The sequence below is a fragment of the Chlamydotis macqueenii genome, chromosome 1, assembly GCF_036417535.1.
Source record: "Chlamydotis macqueenii isolate bChlMac1 chromosome 1, bChlMac1.mat, whole genome shotgun sequence".
Lineage (NCBI taxonomy): Eukaryota > Metazoa > Chordata > Aves > Otidiformes > Otididae > Chlamydotis > Chlamydotis macqueenii.
Window position 1 is genome coordinate 27,090,758 of NC_141556.1, and position 18,979 is coordinate 27,109,736.

The following is an 18,979-nucleotide window of genomic DNA, read 5'->3' on the forward strand; positions in this document are numbered from 1 at the left end:
CCATGCAGTGACAGCCACACTACGTGTGAAGGGATGCGTGTGGGGGGTCCAGCTTCCTCTGGCTATGTACCTTCTGTAGGCTTCTGCAACACAGGAAAACTCCTGCTATTTTTTTTCCCCCTTTCCCCTGTGGTAAGGACTTCTACAATATCCTGCTGAAAAATCGGGAGGCTGCGTATTTGTTGTTCACACCAAATTACGGGAAACTATTAACAGCCTTCCCCTAGGTGCAGTACTCACCTCTCTCAACAGGGCTCTCACTTGGAGCAAACTGGTGGGAGGGCCACAAGGTGGCCAGCTTGACTTACCTGACGCTCCTGGGGGTTCTCTCCCCTTTTTTTTTGTTCTATGCAGGTTACAGTGTAAAGAGATAGTGCATCCAATTTGTACTAGGTTGTCTTTAAAGAAAAAAACAGGAACTGTGAACATTCAAAGCTTAAAAGCCCGCCCCCCCCGAGCCCGCCTCCAAATCTGCAAACTGAAGATTCAGATGAGTTATTGTCTGAACCAGATTTCCAGAAGCCTCATCTCTGCACTAAGCCAGAGGCTTTCCATCATTATAATCAGGGGCTGTGTTTGCCTTTTGATCTAAGCCAGGCTGAACTTCACAGGAACATGTCAGAGGCAGAAAAGCCTAAGGCACCAAACTCTGATGACAAAGAAAATCCTTTGGTCTGACTTGCCTGGTCTCCCAGATGCCTAGAATTACAATTAAAGCTAAAGAGATATTTACTAGATAAAATCCACAGCTCATTACAGCTTTTAAGGGAAATAGTAGAAATAGAATTGAATAAAGATACTTTTGAGTTCCTAGAAGTTCCCCATAGTTAAAGGAAAGGACCTGATTCTTCTAGGAGTTAAGCACTCCTTTTTATCAGATTATTACAGAGAATAATCCCCACACAGCTCATAATTCACATTATCTGTTCTTCTAACAGAAGGTCAAACTGGTACTTTAGTTGCTGACAAGCACGGACATTTATATATAGCTAGAGATACACTGATATGCAAATGCCTTTACATATTAGGAGTGCTAATCAGAGCAATTTGTTGTTTTGAAATGTAGGGTATATAGAAATGAACTTTGAAAGGTTTTTAAGGTGGCTGAGAATACGTGACACAAAACAGCACAGGATGAACTGTGCATGAACTGACTATGCCTGAACCTTCTGATTTTCATCAACCTTAAACAATTCTGAAAGCCTGTTGTGAGCAAATGAATGTAATTCTCTCTAGTTTTACAGACAGAGATACACAGGAGCACCTGGTGTAAAGGTGTTCTCTGTGGCTCTTCTAGCTAGTCAGATGCAAAGCCGAGAACACAAATGCTGGCCCATTTCATACCTCTGCATGCTGTCCTCTAGCAATCTGCTATCTCTAATCTTACGCCACTTCCCACATAATAAAGAAGCCATACTAATATCAACATTACAGTGAATTGGTTTGCAGGAATAATGGCCAGAGATGAAAAACCTATATAGAAACCCCAACAGCAACACACCTCACCAGTTTTAACGTTTAGCTATGGGACTCTCTGATCTTCTGTCTCCTCCCTCAGGTCTCATTCTTAGATCTCTCCTGGTGAGGGGCTGTCTTTTTTCCTCGTAGCACAGCAGTGTTTGTTTTAATGCACTACCACTGCTCACTTGGACAAAAATCTTTCTTCTACATAAACTAGTGTATCTGTGCTCAAGAGGGCAAAAAATAATGTAATGCATTGCCTGCTGCTAAGAAACACTTTACTTTTATACCAACTCCAATAATGGGAGTTGTTTGGTCTTTGCTCACTCATTTCCTCATTGCTAAGCAAACTTATCTGCTGGTGATCACAGTCCTTCAAGCCGCTTAGCGCTTTTAGAAGAACAGCAGAATTGAACTGGCAAAGTAGCATTTTTGATCCGCTGCATTGGGTTTATGCTTCCTTATTTGGGAGAGGAGTTGGAAAAAAGAAAAAAAATCCTTGAGGCATCTATAAGGATGCACTTTCAATTCTTGGTAGACAGGACTACTTGCTTCAACTTCCAGATCAAATTCTTGATCTTAGAGCTGGCCTCGTGCATTAGCAGAGGTGTCTGCGGGAAGTTTCCATCTACAGTGGCTAAGTTATAACTGAATACTTTGTCTAAACCCTCAAAGCCCAGGAATAAGATTTCCTTAGAAGCACTAATGACGAACACCAACCTCTCTATTAATTGTGCATGAACCAACACCAATTTTGCTAATGAGCTGCTGGTCTTGAGCAACAGTTTATAATGCTGATGTTTAATCTGCACAGGAAAAAGGACCTGCTTTTTAAACTTGAAAAGTACTAGTAATGCACTAAAATTCAGCAAGAACGACATGACAGCATTAATGCAATGAATCACTCACGACAGGCAAATTTGTCTTCAACTCTCTGCTATTACTTAGGCTTTGTTCTGTAGACAGAGAAAAAAGCATGGAGCTTCTGGAGGTACTTGAAATGACAGTGATATGAAGAAAATCTGTCAAGTACGTGGACTTGTTGAAAATTCAAATGAGGATAAAACTGACCTCTGTGCAGGGATGGGAATCAGAAGCCCAACGTGCCATCCAAGCTGCCTGGAGAGCCTAAAGCTGCTTTAAGCAAGAGCTTTAACTGTTTAGAAGCCTCATCTAGACTGTTTCTAGTGGTAAGGGCTTCACCCTAATTGAACTCTATAAGAAAAGGCAGTGATATCATTGCTTAATTGTAAAGTTGTTAGTGTTTTTTCATTTACTGAAGAGAAAGCCAAGCCCTAGCTGTGGTGAAACAGATACACCACACGTTTGAGAACACAAAGTACGATCTGAGCTTTGAAGAAGAAACCAAAAGACAGCAATGCTGCAATACACAAAAGTTTATTTTTAAGGTTTTCTTTTCTGAAGGCAAAATATAATAGAACCTAACATCAATGTATTTTGTACAACAAAACAGTTTTTATATGAGAACAGACAATCCATTAAGAGTTTTTAAGTCTTAGAACTGCTTCCCTTTTTTATCATGCTTTCTTGTGGTCAACAAAAAGTTGGCACAGCAGATGTCACGGCAGTCAGTCAGCGGGCGTGCTCCCTCAGATCCTCGTCAGCTGGTGCCACAGACTGGAAGGCAGGATACTTTCTACTTTTTCCATCACAAAATTTAAAGGGGCAAAGAGGGTGCTAAGAAACTGCAAAGTAATCAGACAGATACACATTCAGATCAAAATCCAGGAGACAATACACCTCAAGAGAAAGCTGTCCAATAAGACAAGAAACTCTTGCTGTGTTTCTCAGTAAAATCCTCCAGCATGATAAAAAATTATATAACTCACATATAAAGACTTTATGCCAAATTCGGAGCCTTGCACATCTACAGATTTCTGGATTTTGCAGTAAAGAAAGACTTTTTATGAAGATCAAACTGATGAACTACAAAAGTTTTCACAAATCTCACATCCTAGATTCAGGCTCACACTGAAGCCACTAAAAGCTCAACCCAAAACCTACCAAAGGGAAAGAGAGGCTTCTTCACAGCGGCAAAATCTGTCAGACCACATCTCAGCAACAAAAAGCGTGTCTGTAGATTCAGGTGTAAAATGGGTCTGGGTTCTCTGTAGATCTGCTATATACATTGAGGCATCATTAACTGGAATCAATCTTAGCCTCCTCCCTCTATTACAGAACACAGTCAGCAATGCTGAAAGAGGTTTCAATATATCAATGTTAGGACAGGCACAGGTGACAGAAGTCAAGTGAACAGAGACCATTTTATCACAGGAAAACAGCACTGCCAGCTACACATCTCAGGTACTCAAAGGACTCCCAAAATTCTGGGAAATACATTATTCACTGTGGCTTACATTAATTGCAATTCAACTGTACGCATTATATACAGCTATGTTGGGCCCTGTATGTGTATGAGAGAGCACAGTAACATACAAAGTCAGCCACTTTGAGACTGTGAACCCTGTGGCTTCTAAACTTTTAGGCTGATGCGACTTTGCTAAAAATAGACAGTTCTGTTTGGAACTGATCGGTAAAGAGCTGCAAGAGGTTTGTGTTTCAGTTACTGCTCTGCAGTCAGCACAAAACATATAAACTCCGCTTACTGGACTGATATGTATATTAAGTCCACTTGGTAGGTCAAAGCAAATCTGATGTTGAATGTGTTCTTTTTTTCACCCAAAAGAATTCTCCTGGCAAAAGAATGCATCAGGCTTCATATATAAACACACTTACATCCCTTTTCTTATTCTGAATTTGTCCCATATATCTTTAGGCACTTAAAGGATGCAAATGTGGGGTCTAGTTCCCCTGTAGTCACTGAAGAGAGGTAAGCACTTCCAGAGAGTAATGCTATCCATCCTGGAACTGCCCCTTGGAATTGTCTCTTTCCTCTGCTGGGGGAGCTGGGGTGGCTGGGCTTTGTCTTCTCCATAAAGCAAAGACTGCGGAACCGTGCAGGGTGCTGGCCTAACCCAGCCACACTCCTGACACAGCTCTGGCCCATACCAGTTAGTCTCTCCTCAACAAAGCTCAGGCAGAGTCTGGGGACAGCACAGAGCAGCGACAGTTTCCAGCAGCCAGTGAGGACGGGGCCATCCTGCCTTTGAAGGGAGGAGAGGTTCGAGGTACAGACATGAACTGTGATGTGACACTTGCCTTCGGAGCCACAGAACAAACAATATTTTATGACTTAACATAGAGATGTGCTTAGTCTCTAACTTACGCTCCTAAGTATCTAAAGTTAAGTATGAAAAATGCAATTTCAGAATGTGCTACAGGTCTATGTGCTGCTGAAACACAGCTATATCTGGCAAATGTATTCAAAATGTTTCAAAGTTTCAATATCCAACAGCAAGAGCATGATATCAAGCAAGAAAATACCTGCAAACAGTTTCACTATTTATCAAAATGGGTTCTTTGTAGAGTTTAACTGTAAAAATGTATGATGTTTATGATCCTTATGCATTTTAAAGACAATAATAAGCATTCCATTTCTTTTTTTCCTCTTGGACATGTTTGCATACAACACAAACACTACATCATGGACAACTCGTGCATCTCGGGGAAAACCAGGTAACACCATCACTGCTAATGAGATTTTATTACAAGCACAGGAAAAACAACTCCTAACTGGAGCTGAACACAGTATTTCAGTTGTAGTGCTGTAACAGCGTGAATTGCAGCTGAATTAACGTAACACTGACTTACCTAATCTTCGAGCGTGCTATTACTATTTCAAGCGGCTTAGGCCAAGTAGAAGTCATGAACTGTTTAAATAAACACATCCCTTTAATTTTGCCAAACGCAAAGGCTCACTAGAGGATATTTTCTGCTCTTCTGAGTAGCACTTGATCTGTGTGGTAATCTTGCACCATCACATCTACTTGGATACAACTCAGCTTTGTAACCAGTGCAAATTGCATACTTGTTAAATCAATAAGAATAATTTGCCTGACAGTGAGTTTTACTGCAATTCATAGGAATTTTGTTGCTGAAGTAGTTGATTGTATCCTGTAACAAAGTCAGCAAAGTATCTGTAGCTTAAAATGAGCCAAGTTTTTCTTCACCTGCAAAATTAATTAGTCTATAAAATGCATTTAAATTCATAGATACCGAAGCCTGGCTTCACTAAAGTCCAAGCAAAACCTTTGCTGACAGCAATAGGCTTAGGATGCCACCTACTCTCTCATACAAGCCCATGTAAACAACATCTGTGCTGGGGCTATCTGGCTCCTGGTGCTCCTGTCCTCAGACACCACTGGCAGATGCCTATACAGCTTGTTTGCCACATGGTAGCACCCAGGAGGGCTCAGTCTGCATGATACGGTCTGGGTTTTTTGTTTTGTCTTTCCTTTTGACACTGATTGGTTTTTTCCCATACAGAAGAGAAAAAACAGCACCAGCAGTTGAGTCAGAATTCAGAGTGGCAGAACTGATGATGGGAGACCTGTAAAAAGTTTGCTATTATTATTTTGTACTTTGAAAGAAAACTATCAACTTGGTTATTTCAAAGTACAAAGTAGCTTTCTGAGAGCACCTTCTGAAGAGCAGCATTTGACTAAGACAGATATGCAAAAGTATCTTTTTAAGCTTTTCCACTGCATAGCTCGTGTTTGCATGGAGGAACTGACTATTTATTGCACAGTCCCTGTGATCTGAGTGTTCCCTGCCTCAGCTTCTGCAGAGGTCCAAGCAGATGAAATATCTCCTTGGGCAAACCTGCTTGCTGAACTGAGGTCTCATCCATCAGACAGGAAATACTGAAACAGACCATGTCAGGCAAACAAAGGAATCATATCAGAGAAAAGTTAGCCTCTCTGAAGTTTCACTCATTTTTAAAAAATTATCTAGGCGCTACACTTTCAGACACAACTGTTGACTTGAATTATATAGTGACTCCCTTGTTAATACAACTCTCAATTTTATTTCAGATACATTCTTATTGCAATCATGTTATGAAAGGACCTGCACTTACATATTTCAATGATTTCCCAGGTATTGTTATATTTCTGCACGCCAATGAAAGAAATTTAATAATACCTACACCATGCTGACAATTTTATCCAAGCCATGTAATCAGAATTTTGTTCTGCTTGCATTAATATCTTAAGTGATCTCCAAAAGCCTTCTGTTAGAAAGCCTAGCAGAAATTAAAACCACAAGCTATTGACATGCTTTTCCCTAACCAAGTGAAAATGCTAAGATTTACCATCATTTTAAAGTTACTTATATCCAGTCTGACAAAACAATAAAATAACTGGATTCTTTCAGTTTCATGATGGGAAGAGTCAAGCTGACTTCCAGGTACAACATTACAGAATCAATGCAGTTGGGAATATCTAAACTTGCTGCCGAACTGGCAGGCAGCACTCAGAGCAGGTTCTGGCTCTAAAACATGGGTGCACTGATGGAGTTTGGTGAATTCCATCTTATGTTGAACCTCCCAGAAGAGGAAAGTAGCTTTAAAATACCTTTGACTTCTGCATACAGTGGAGGAAGGTGGGCTGCCCTAAGGGACTATCACAGTGGCACAGGCCACCTTTGGCAGTCTCACATGTGGAAGAGGCCTTCAGCATTCAAGGGCTTTTTCTGCCTTGATGAACCCAGTGTCTGGGTTAAAGGGCTGTGGAAAAGGTGCAAGAAGGTGCCAGCTGGAGGACAAGTCAAAGCCAGTTCCCAGCATCCAACCATGCTAACCTATTCAGCTTCTGTGAAATATGGTAAATACCAACTTGCAGTAACATAAGCCTGGGCCATGATGGTGATATTACATTCGTGCAATGCTTTTGGGATTGGCAGGCATAAGAGAAGGAATAACTGACCTATTAAAGCATATGTGCCCAGTTTCACAATGTCAGATACCACATCACAATGAGTACCAACCCTACAGAAAAAGGAGCTACTAAATGAATGGTCACAGGCTTCATTTCTGCCCTTCCCATGTACACCCTTTATGTGGTGGTTTATGAAGACTAAAATAGAGCTAAACCAACTCACAATACCTGATAACTGACATACCAACTGCATCCGTACAGGTTCAGAGATCTTGAGTAATCTCGATTTTATGCATGTAACGCAGCCCACATTTCAATTCTATTTGTTTGTGTCTATTTTAGTAACTAGGAGCTTTACCTGCTCTGATATGCAGAACTTAATAACCACATACAGAGTCTTGGGGTATATGTTCTGTTAACACCAATAGCAGCTGCACTTACACCATCAGGGAAACAGATCCTTCTGGTCTGACTCTACTCCCCAAATAGCCTTGGAACCTGCAAGCTCCAAACCACGGAGAAAGAATCGCTAACACACCACCAGTGTAACTTCTGATATCTGCACCCAGCAACCAAAGCCAAGTGACTAAAGCCTGTGCAAACATGCTACCAATTTTCTCCAGTTCCAGTAGCTCACTACCTGTAGCAGGAGCACTAAGTACAAACTTCAATCACGCTGCCAGCTTGAGATATATTCTTTGTTCAGGATAGAAGGCTGACAAGCACAGGCACAAAGCTAAGAGGATCAGATTTGGGGTCATTAACTGTGACGGTATCAGAAAACTGCAGATTACACTGGAAGAGCCTCCAAACAATGGTTATGCATTTCAATGACATAAGAAAAAAAAAATATAAGCTTTACAAAGAAGGTTAAGATCATATGCCCGAATTACACACTTATTGTCCACCAAATGCCTACATATACACTCAAGAAATGAGAGGAAGTAATAATAATTCAGGTACATTTCAGCACTTTTTGCTGATAGAAGTGGTCTCTCTTGCTACAATTAATCTTATTTTCTATCTTCTAGAGCTAATGAAAGAAAATTCTTGGTGCAAGAACTGTTGCTGCACCAGACCTCTATCAGTCACAAGCCTGGGTGGTAGAAGACCTGGTTCAGCTGCAAAGGGAGTCTCTCGCCATTTGCAAAGGAGTTTGAGAAAGTACTTAAAATCTGGAACCTGCCAAAGCCTTTCAGTCTTGCCTCCTCCACCCCACTCCCTACGCCCCCCAAATCAAAAGCACCAAAGGCATTAAAAACAAGGCCAGGAGGCTATTTGGGAAACACAAGACGTACAACAGATAAAAACATATTTGAGAAAATATATTACAACAGAAGATAGTCAATATTTCTTGGAGAAGGAGATTTTTTTTTTATTACCTTAGAACCCTAGTAGATTTTTCATATCCTAGCACAGTGGAGCAGTGATCTTCTTTAAGCATAATTCATGACTCTTCTCCCTCATCCTCTAACATTTATTAATCCTTGGCGGATTAAAAAAGCAGACTTAGCAGAGAATTCCCTGGATGTAGTTAAGAAAAGTTGTGAGGGAACTATTCAGACTACTTCGTTCATGGCAGTTTGGGGAAAGGAGACAAATTTGCCCTGGTTAACAATACACTCTCTTTCTGCTCATACTAAGGGTTTGTATGGCACTGAAAAGCACGGCACAGTCATTATGGCTCAACACAAAATAGAGGGGTTCTGCAAACCATTATTAGTTTATTTTATTGGATTACATATGAAAAAGATATTCCCTTCTCTCACCAAGCCTTTTTTTTTTTTGGCAAAATTACAAGAGATCTAGCCCAACAAAAGAGCCATATAAACCAGAGCAGACAGACAGTGTGTTTTACTGATAAGCTCCCTTAACAGTTGTTCAAATGTTCCCCTGCTCAGACATCTCTTGATGTTTTATTTATATTCTTGAATATGCAGATGTTTAATACCCAACAGTATTTAGCTCTGATCCTCCTGCATCTTTGTTTTTATTTACCAGAAGAGAGCAGCAGCAGAGAATACTCACAGCTTTTGCGAAGACCCCCATAAGCTCTGGGAACTGATGTGTCAGGAGGGCTAGCATGGCTGTGAAAGAACATAGTCCAGCAGTGAAAAGGATGAAGAAGGGAAGCTCTTTCTTGGGGTAAACTGAAACTTCATGGAAGGCTGTGGAAAAAACCAGGAGAAGCGGAATGCATTATATGTTAAAAAACAAAACAAACCAAATCCAAACCAACATTCTTATGTGGTTTAAACAGTCAGAGATAACCCAAAGATGCTTTTGAAGGAAAAAATACATAGACAGTCTGAAACATCTAACATACAACATTATTGTTGTGTCAGTCATCTCACTGCCAAATAATTCTCATCTAAATATCATATTTCTGGCTTACTCTTGTCCTGTGTACATGTTACTTTTGCCTTCCTTGTGTCAGCGCTAACTACAATGCAGCTGTGGAGCAACAAACTCCATAAAACTAACCTACAAGTAAAACATCCAGGGTTTTTATGCATGTGATGATTGACTAGCCACACGGCCGCATGTTTGCTAATGCTGATACAGAAAGAACGCAGAAACATGTACCTGGGAGCAGCAGTGAGACCAGCCTTGCAGAAGCATGCTGTAGATTGGTTTAAACAGGCTGTAAAACTACAGCCTTTGTAACAGTGAATTGTGAGGGCTTAATCTGCAGAACCAAGAAAAGTTATCCTAAAAGCAGCACATATGAATACATAGATTTTCAGAATTCTCTGTATACTTAAAACAATACAACAATTTTTTGAAGTGTTAAAACCTGGAATTTAAAATAATAGTGAATTTTTAAGGTGTTTGTTGGTATAAACTAAAAGGAATATAGAAATTTCCTCGACTCTGGTGTGAAAAGTAGCTCACTGGGCTTTGGAGAAAGCAGCACTGAGAAGGCTAAAAGGGTCAGAAGAGAATAATGAGTATTTTACTGGAAGAATATATCCCTTAAACGTTTACGGTGGCTTAGATTCAAGGTGAAATTTGGTTGGTTTGGTAAAAGGTCTGGTGGACTCTTATCTGTCTGCGTCACTCATTCAGTCCATAGTTTGGAGCTACAGTCACGATAAATGCAAACTCCGAAATATTTTTTTCTCATACAGGACTAACCTCAAGGCTTCCCATATGCTCAGCTCCTATGACTATTCATACACACAAAACATTACTCTTCCATTTTCCCTACTTCCTTTGCTTCAGTGACCAGCTCTCATCTCAGTGTACTTGCAGACAACACAAGCACAGGGTAATCCAGTAACATGGCAGGACAATACTCTTGACTGCATTCATCCAGAGTGGAGTGGTTTCCAAAACCAACAGCAGGAACTCATAGGAGTTTAAATTCAAATACTATAAACTAAAAATATGCATGATTTTTGGGTCTGATAATTCAATCAGTTTTAAAAGAAAAACACAGAGAATTTGCAAGTTCTCTTTGATTTAAATTAAATTTAGAGATCTAGAAATACCAGATCATGGACCTTATAAGTCTAAGATTTCTTGTGTTCAGTTTTCTGCACTTGCTTTTGACACAAGCTCAAACTTGTTGTTCTGGTCATTGACGCAGTCATGGCAAAAGTTTTGTGATTGTATTTTTAATTTGGATAGCCTATCAGATCTTAGCGTTCTGATATCATTCCAGCTGACTCTCCTTTAAAATACACGCAATTAAAGGGTGTGGTCAGGTATGCAAAACCCCTTTAACCGTCCTGTGTCTGTCATGGTACATTGAACCCTTCCCTACTCAAACCCAAGAGATTTTGCAGTGAAAGGCATTCCCAGTAACTGCCAGAGCAGAACATGACAGTCTGCATATGCTGTTTAAGAGTCCCTTGCTTCTAACATTTGACAACAACAATTAGTTTTGCGTCTAAAAAGAGAATACTGAGCTATTCTGCATGACTTTGTCATTCCTAAATCTCCTGACACTCCACCTTCCCCAGCTCAGCATCCCTCTGAGTAAAGCAAGCAGAGCACTCTAAGAGGTGTTGTTATAATTAGAGTGATTATAATGGGGTGGGGAGATACTGTCAGTTGCCAAGGATTTCTGTGTAATACCAGTGAGAATGTACTGTGAAGGACAGAGTCGCAATGAGTGGATTTTTGCTCTATTATTCTCACCTAATGTTTACTCACATCGGCTTATAAAAAGTGGCAACACATTTTTCAATACATTTTTCAGCCCAAAGCAGAGAGGTTCTGAATGAAAGACTAAAGAGAGCGCCCATACCCTCAAAACCAGCCTTCACAGCAGACACAGGCTATGTTTTACTTTTTCCAGAACAGATTCATCTTTATTCCCTCTTCAGCATAGAGAAGGTGAGAGAAGAATCTCCTTTATTGAATCAACTTGTATTTCACTCCTCTTCCCTGGTGCTGCAAATCCCTCTGCACTTGTGTGTGTCCCACTTGTGCTCACACAAAGTCCCACTGACTTCAGTGAGAAAATATGTGGGAACGAAGCATAACCATTTGCAAGATTGCTTCAGCTCTGCCTCTGCATTCTTGTGCTTCACTGCATGCACTGCAAGAAGTCCCATTGGCTTGGACTGTAATGCTGCCCAAGGGCTGGATCTGTCTTTATATCCGTATCTTGCAGAGCACTGTTGGCACTTTGCTAGTACGTGCCATAAACACATGTAATAAACGACTGAGGTAATTTCACACCAATCTCTTCATAACAGCACACACACCATTACATGAAGAAAACTCTTTCTTGCTATTTAAGACTGCTTTTCAGAAAATGTCAGCATAACCTGTCGGAATAACAGCAGCATTAAATGATCCAGCTGTCTGCAGGCAGGTTTGATCTTGCCTTGGAATTTCATTTGTGTCTCTACAAAAGACTAACTGGGCTTTTGGTCTGATGGGATGTTACCCTAGATGAAAGACCAGACATATTTTCCAGTATCTTGGTGAGAGAGAATAGCAAGATCTAACTGTTTTATATCTCTTCAGTAATCTCTCTCCTTGTCCCTACACTCTCAACAATAAAGATAGCTAATTGTTACGAACTGTGGCTAGCAGCTGCCTCTGAAACCATCAGGCAGCTCCAGAGACTCACTGTCAACCCAATTATTCTAATCCAGTGCATTCCATTTAAAAGGTATCAATGGAGATCAGTGCTGCAAGACCCAGGTAAACAATTCTTTGATGTCAACAATAAGAAAAAATGAACGTACATGGTAGTAGTTCTCTATCTGCAGTTTCTGTACAAATAGGGTAAGGGTAGAAAAGATGTCCTTTTTCCAGTGGATAGGGGATCATTCTGAAAGCTGAAACAAAAACAACATTATGCACATGTTACTGTGAGTGTGGCAGTCACTGGGCATACTTAACTGTATTTACAATTCTGAAAAACAAACATGAACAAAACATAACATTTCTATTTGGTTGCAGACAGCATATGAATTGCTTAATGAAATGCCAAAAGATAAGTCTACACCTAGGTTAAGCTACACTTAATCCTGCAAACACCTTTATTTTTATTCTTGGGAGATGGTTCATGAGTGTCAAGTGAGACCACATAAACGTTTGCATGATCAGAGGCCATTGTACTTATAATCCCATAGCCAAATTTATACATTTTCTCTTAGACCTTTAGGTTCCAAATTTAAAAATTTCCAGGGAAAGAAGTGTACCTGATATAACAGGTAGAGCCTACAAAAATGACCAGCCAAGCTCGTGAATTCAGGTCAGTACTCGTGATCTCTGTGCATCAAACACAATAGAAGTTTTGCATAGAAACCCATCACACTCCAGCAAACCAGGTAACATTGATGACTCACGCCCAGAGAACCAGTTTTCCAACAAAGTCATGTTTTCATTTTACATTTGGCAACCAAAAATTAATACTAAATTATTAAAACCAGGTTCCTGGTTCATGCATTCTTTTTAAATGTAGCAAAGCAAGTCAGGTTTTCAATATAAATCTTCAAGTCATGGATTAAATAATACTTAATCTTATGCATTTTAAAAATTGAAAATAATAACAGAGAGGGAGGGAAATGGATTACTAAATCTGGATGGTGATGATGTCATAGGCCATCTGAGTGTGGTTTATGGAAACATCAGAATGCTTGACTGAATTACAGCTTTGCAATCAAGGCATCCTTTTCCATTATCATATATTTTATTCTCACTGTTAAAATGTCATCAGCGTGTTATTCTCACAACTCCTATGAACATCAGTCACTGAAGCAATATTTTCCTCAGCAGATGTCCTAGAAGCACTGTGTATTTTAGACGTTAGGTACAGCCCACCGCCACACGATAACACTCCATTATCTCTTACTCACAAGGGCAATCGAGGAACTGGTTTAAAATACACGCTATCCAAATGTTTTCAGTTGTGCACACTGCATTTGAAATTATGTTAGTGGTATTTTTTGTGCAATTACATGACTGTATTTGTTCTTGATTACTATGTTTAAAGCAATAGTAAAGAAGGCATAAATCCTCAAAGATTGTAAACCTCCTCTCCATATCACGCCAAAAAGCCAAGTACAAACACAATAATCCAAGCCTTGTATGATCTTCACATGCAACAACTTGACTGTCTGTACAAAACCATATGTAGAGGGATGTTCCATGATTATTACTTCAAAATTACTAACACATGTTTTTCCTTCCAATTTGGCTTAATATTTAAACAGACAATCAAGCCTCTTTTGCCTTACCCTAAATCACAGTAGTGTTAAGATTCTAATCAAAATAAAAAGAGATGGTAAAGATGTTGCTTTTACAAAACAAGTGAAAAATGTCTGAATAGATTTTGCTGAATTTAAACAGTCATCTTTGACATGAGACCAAATATGGAATATTTACAGCAAAACAGTTTATTTAGCAAAGTTATCAGCTGTGGAAGAAAGTGCTCTGGTTCATCTCTATCAGTTTGTGTTTACATAGGTACTTCTCTGCCTTACTCTTACAGTATTATTTGATCCTGTTTCACATTAATCAATTCAGGTAGCACAGAGGCAGTTTGCCATTCAACCACGTGCTTGTGGCAAAAGCTACCGTAGCATTTGAGAACCCCTAGGTTCTTCTTCTTCTTGCAAACAATAGGAAACATGACACATGTTTAGAAACTGACAGTGATGAACAAGCACTTCGGCCTCTTTTGAAATCTGGTTACACTTGAAACTACAGACCTTCTGCACAGAGCACCTGGACCAAACCCAGAGCAACATTTCACATCGTCTTGTGCTTTTTCAGTTGTACTACGAATAAAACTGTACTTTGACTGATCGAATGAAGACAGAGCAGGAAACAACCAACATTCCAGTTCGATGATGACCATTATTTTTATAACCTCACTTTTCTCAATTGTTGAATGTAATTTGGGAAACACACTCTGTGAGAATTTCAGAGTTTAAAATATCACAAAGACATTTCTGCGTAGATTTTGTTAGAGGTTGTCTTAATTAGAAGTGACCTTATTCTCCTAGAAGCACTCAAAATGTACCTCCCAAGTGACTGACTTAATGTACTTAATTCTGCCCAATTCCCGCAAGGTCAGGACTGAACAGTGTATGTATGCAGGAGTTTAATGCCCACATCTAAGCTACTAAAGAGACTTGTGGTTACTCAAGCATACTGACAGGACAGTACACTTTAAAGACATGGCAAGCACATAAATACCTAGAAAGAACGCGACGGCAGCTGACCATGTACTGCATATAGACTGTTGGTTAGCACAAGTATTTAATTAAATTTAATTTCTCTGTCATGTTTCCACTGGTTTTAACTTATAATTGCACAGAGATGCCAAGGAAATCTTTTGCAAGTAAAGGACATAAAAGTTGTGGAACAAGATATGTGCAAGGTAGGGACCAAAAGTTATCATTATTGAACTAGATACTGGTGAAACCATTAGAAGCCATGGGAATCTTTATGCGTGAGCAAAACTGGAATGAAATTCTTGAGGATTGGTGCACTGTTGATCTCTCTGAAATCACTATGCAAAATGAATTCTGGATTTTTCTTTAGAGGTTATGCAATGATAATAATTCACATCTTTACAGGCTACTATATTAGCTAATAAAGTACATATTCAGACTGCTGTGGAGGTAATAGGGAGAGGAACCCAGTTACTGTAGTTGGATGGGAATGCCCTACACTGCTTTCAGGCACAGATTACTAGATTGCCTCTGTGGCAGGAGGACTGCAGGGGAGCCAGCCTCCTGTGCCAAAAGCTGGTCCTTGTAAGCAGCCCTTTTGGGACTCTGCAGCCTGAAAAAGCAAAAGAAGATCTATTCAGGATTCCCTGCAAAATAGTGTTCCATAATGATGGGATAATGAGGCCTTGTACTAAAGGACTTCTGCAAGCATCTGGAAGAGAAGAAACACTACCAAAAAAAAAAAGCAAACCACTGAAAATAAGCCACTGGGAAGGAAGCTAGAACAGAGAAAATAATAGACTGGGAGAAATGACAGGAAAAGAGCAAGCAGGCAGGACAGAGAGCAATGCAGCAGAGCAAACCCCAGGTGGCAATGGTATGAATTAATTACTGGGCAAGTGTTCTATACACCTAGAAATAAAACCATTACTTCCTCAGGGAGCCTACATTGCAAATAAGGGAAGTTGAGTTATTTAATACGGTGACTGAGCCAGTAAGTCACTTTTAAAATGGAAGTATTAAGAGCATGTCTGTAGGAATTATCATGGTGACAAGCCGCATCTTTTAGAACAAACCTAAAAGAGAACACCAAATGGAGGAAGGAAAAAACTGTGGTATACTAACATATGGAGAGGCTAAAAGAGAACAGAAGAAAGCAGAGTAGAAAATGAGAATCAAGTTACAGAAAGAAAAATCTGCATTAAAAAAGCTCACAGAGGCTGATTCTAAATGGGGCTTTTTAATTCTCTGGAATCTGAAAAGAGTACATCTCAAAGACAGGATAAGATAATTCATGTTACCAGGTTAGTATATGACTCCAATCTCCTCCTCAGAGCAGGGTCAATTTCAAAGTTAGGTCTGGTTGCTCAGGGCCACGTCCAGTTGAGCTCTGAGTATCTCTGGGGATGGACATCCCACAACCTACCAGCAACCTGTTCCAGTCTCATTCTGAAAATACCTTCCTTATGTCTAAACAAAATTTCTTTTGCTGCACTTGATCCTGTTGCTCCTTTCTTTCTGTTGTGCCCTTCTGAGAAGACTTTGACTCCGTCTTCCATATTATCTCTCCACTGGGTGATGGAAGACAGCAACTGGATCCCTCCTTCACCCACCAGAAGCCTTTTCCAGGTTGAATGAAACAAGCTGGTTCAGCATCTTTTCCTACTTCACATGTTCCAGCCCCCTGTACATCCTACTGGTCTTCCACTGGACTCACTCCAGTTTGTCAATTAAATATTAATGAATGGTATAAACAACCCCAGTATTTTAGGTTGTTGTGGTTGGTTTTTTTTTCTGCTTATAAGGCATTTTGATACTTTCCCAATATCAAAGCATTCAAATAATGACAAACAAATCTCTAAACTCTGGAATGAAGAAGGTAAATTGTTATCCCCTTATCCATGAGTAAGAAAAGATGCCTCAAAGAAGCTGGGAACTTTTGTTCAGTATTACACAGATAACACAATCCAAGACTTCAGAACCCCTTCTCATTAAATTAGTTTGTATTTTCAGTTTGAATTTCACATATTTCAATGCTAGTGAGGATATTACTGACCTCCAAAATTCCCACATACTATATTTCACAAAAGCTATTATTTTCTCATGAACTTCAATAAAAATATTTTATTAACTCTATAAGAAAGAGAATTACTTACTGCCTTCCCATGTACAGTGTAAGAGATTCAATGCCCCCTCTACTCTTTTCCAGTGCTGAAGATGAAAGAAAGCATATGCTATTGCTTCACTGTCCCCTCTCTTCAGAATATGTTCAGGGGGCAGAATTAAGCTTTTCATTTCTAGTAGATACTGGAATAAAAAAGCAGAACACAGTTATTTCAGAGGTAATAAAAAACATAAAAAGCTGCCTGCAATTATATAATGCACACTGAAAGGTCTATTTCCCTAAAGTACTTTCCCTCAAAAGTATTTCATCAAATGTGTAACATCACCAACTGCACTTGAAGATAATTATTGAATTATTCCCAAAGACTAAGATATGCTGACAGATGGTTTATGTTCTGCTCTTCAGCTGTAGTAGGGGGACTATAAAGAATTTCAAAATGGGATGTCTCTCTTATCAAAGGGGATGCAAAAAAGGGCTCAAAGCAGAAAAGATAATATAATTACAAGAGCTTTTTAATGAAAAGTGTTTATAATAAAATGAAGAAGACATTAAGCAGTTTGACGTACATCTTTCTATAAGGAAACATGCAGTACTCATAGTTTGCACACAGGTTGCTTTACTGCATTGCTATCAACTGGTTGGCACATCTATGAATATGCAAGATTGGCAGCCGCCTAAGTAGCTATGAGTTACAAAGTAAAAAAAAGTTACAAAATGTAACAAATACCTGATTTCCAGAAAAAAAAAATGTATTGGATGTTTAAGCTTGCTACTTGAAGTAGTTGAAGTAGTTATTGAGAACGGTACGAAAATGAAAAACGCCACTGACTAAACCCACAAACGATTCTCCCCATTACTGGATCCATAACAGAAACAGATGAAACACATGGAAGATTCATGCCACAGGAGACAGGTCCTGGACAATAGTCAAGCAGGTGATTTTTCCTCCTTCCCCAGCCCACGAACTAGACCACTACCAGTTCAGCAGACATTATATCATGACTGGTGTTACTACATTCCAGTTACTGGAGGGGAAAGACAGAGCGGAGGGGAAAGATACACCCCTTGTTGGCACGCTTTACAGGGAAAGGAATGACGGACAGAAATCACAGGCTGCCAAATCAACTCCCTTGTGTCAGTTCTCCTCTGAGATGTGTAAGGTGCCCCAGCTGCGCACTGACTGCTCTTCAACGGCTTAAGGAAACTTGTTTTGGTGGACTTGGCAGTGTTAGGTTTAGGGTTGGACTTGATGGTCTTAGGGGGCTTTTCCAACCTAAATGATTCTATGCTTCTATGCTCCTATGCTTTCTTCCAGGATGCCCAAGAGCGAACGTTCTCCCCACCAGACTATGTAAGTTAACACAAGAGGCAGCAGGTGAGTCAGGCAGCAAGCTGTCAGGCGCTAACACAACGTCCAGAAAGGAAAGTTATGGTTAATCATTGGCAAAAAGAGAGCGAGTGTACAGCCCCTCCATTTCACCGAGGCATCTGTGCCTACGCACCGGTCTCTGCTTTGGTCTGGAAGGAGGAGGAGTACAGGACCTAGGGACTGACAACAACTCAGTGCAGGCACCCAAGAGAAAGCAACTTGACACCAGAGGTAAAACAGAGGTGTGGGTGGTGTTAACCTTCCACAACTCCTGTTAAAAGCTGACTTTTGTGAACAGAGATTGCAGGGTATGCTTGAGTACCTGCTCAGTTTGTGCCCTGATGCAGAAAAGAGGAGAAAAGAGGGCAAAAGAAACAAACAAGAATTTAAAATCAGCCTTGGGGAAAGGAAGAGAAAGGGCCAAAAGGGAAATGAGCATGAACAGCATGATGTCGTGGAGGGCATCCTAGAGCTAGTTACCCTTTCGCCTGAAGAAGCCTGGAAGGAGCTAGCAAACAGGTAAAGGATTGGAAGAGACCACGATCAAAGCACAGAAGCGACAACTTTGGGAAAAAGATAA

General features: G+C 40.0%; 1 protein-coding gene across 2 annotated transcripts in view; it reads right to left on the reverse strand.

The window, feature by feature from the left end:
• Positions 1–2,843: 2,843 nt before the first annotated feature.
• The window catches only part of ST7 (suppression of tumorigenicity 7), a 153,112-nt gene continuing 136,976 nt past the window's right edge, over positions 2,844–18,979 (reverse strand). For both annotated transcript variants that reach the window (XM_086747483.1, XM_086747493.1), the window contains exons 12-15: positions 17,062–17,212; positions 12,467–12,559; positions 9,288–9,427; positions 2,844–3,167 (exon numbers count right to left, since the gene is read on the reverse strand). In XM_086747483.1, the coding sequence (XP_086603609.1) occupies positions 3,072–3,167; positions 9,288–9,427; positions 12,467–12,559; positions 17,062–17,212 (480 nt within the window). In that variant the 3' untranslated portion in view covers positions 2,844–3,071. The remainder of the gene's footprint in view (positions 3,168–9,287; positions 9,428–12,466; positions 12,560–17,061; positions 17,213–18,979) is intronic.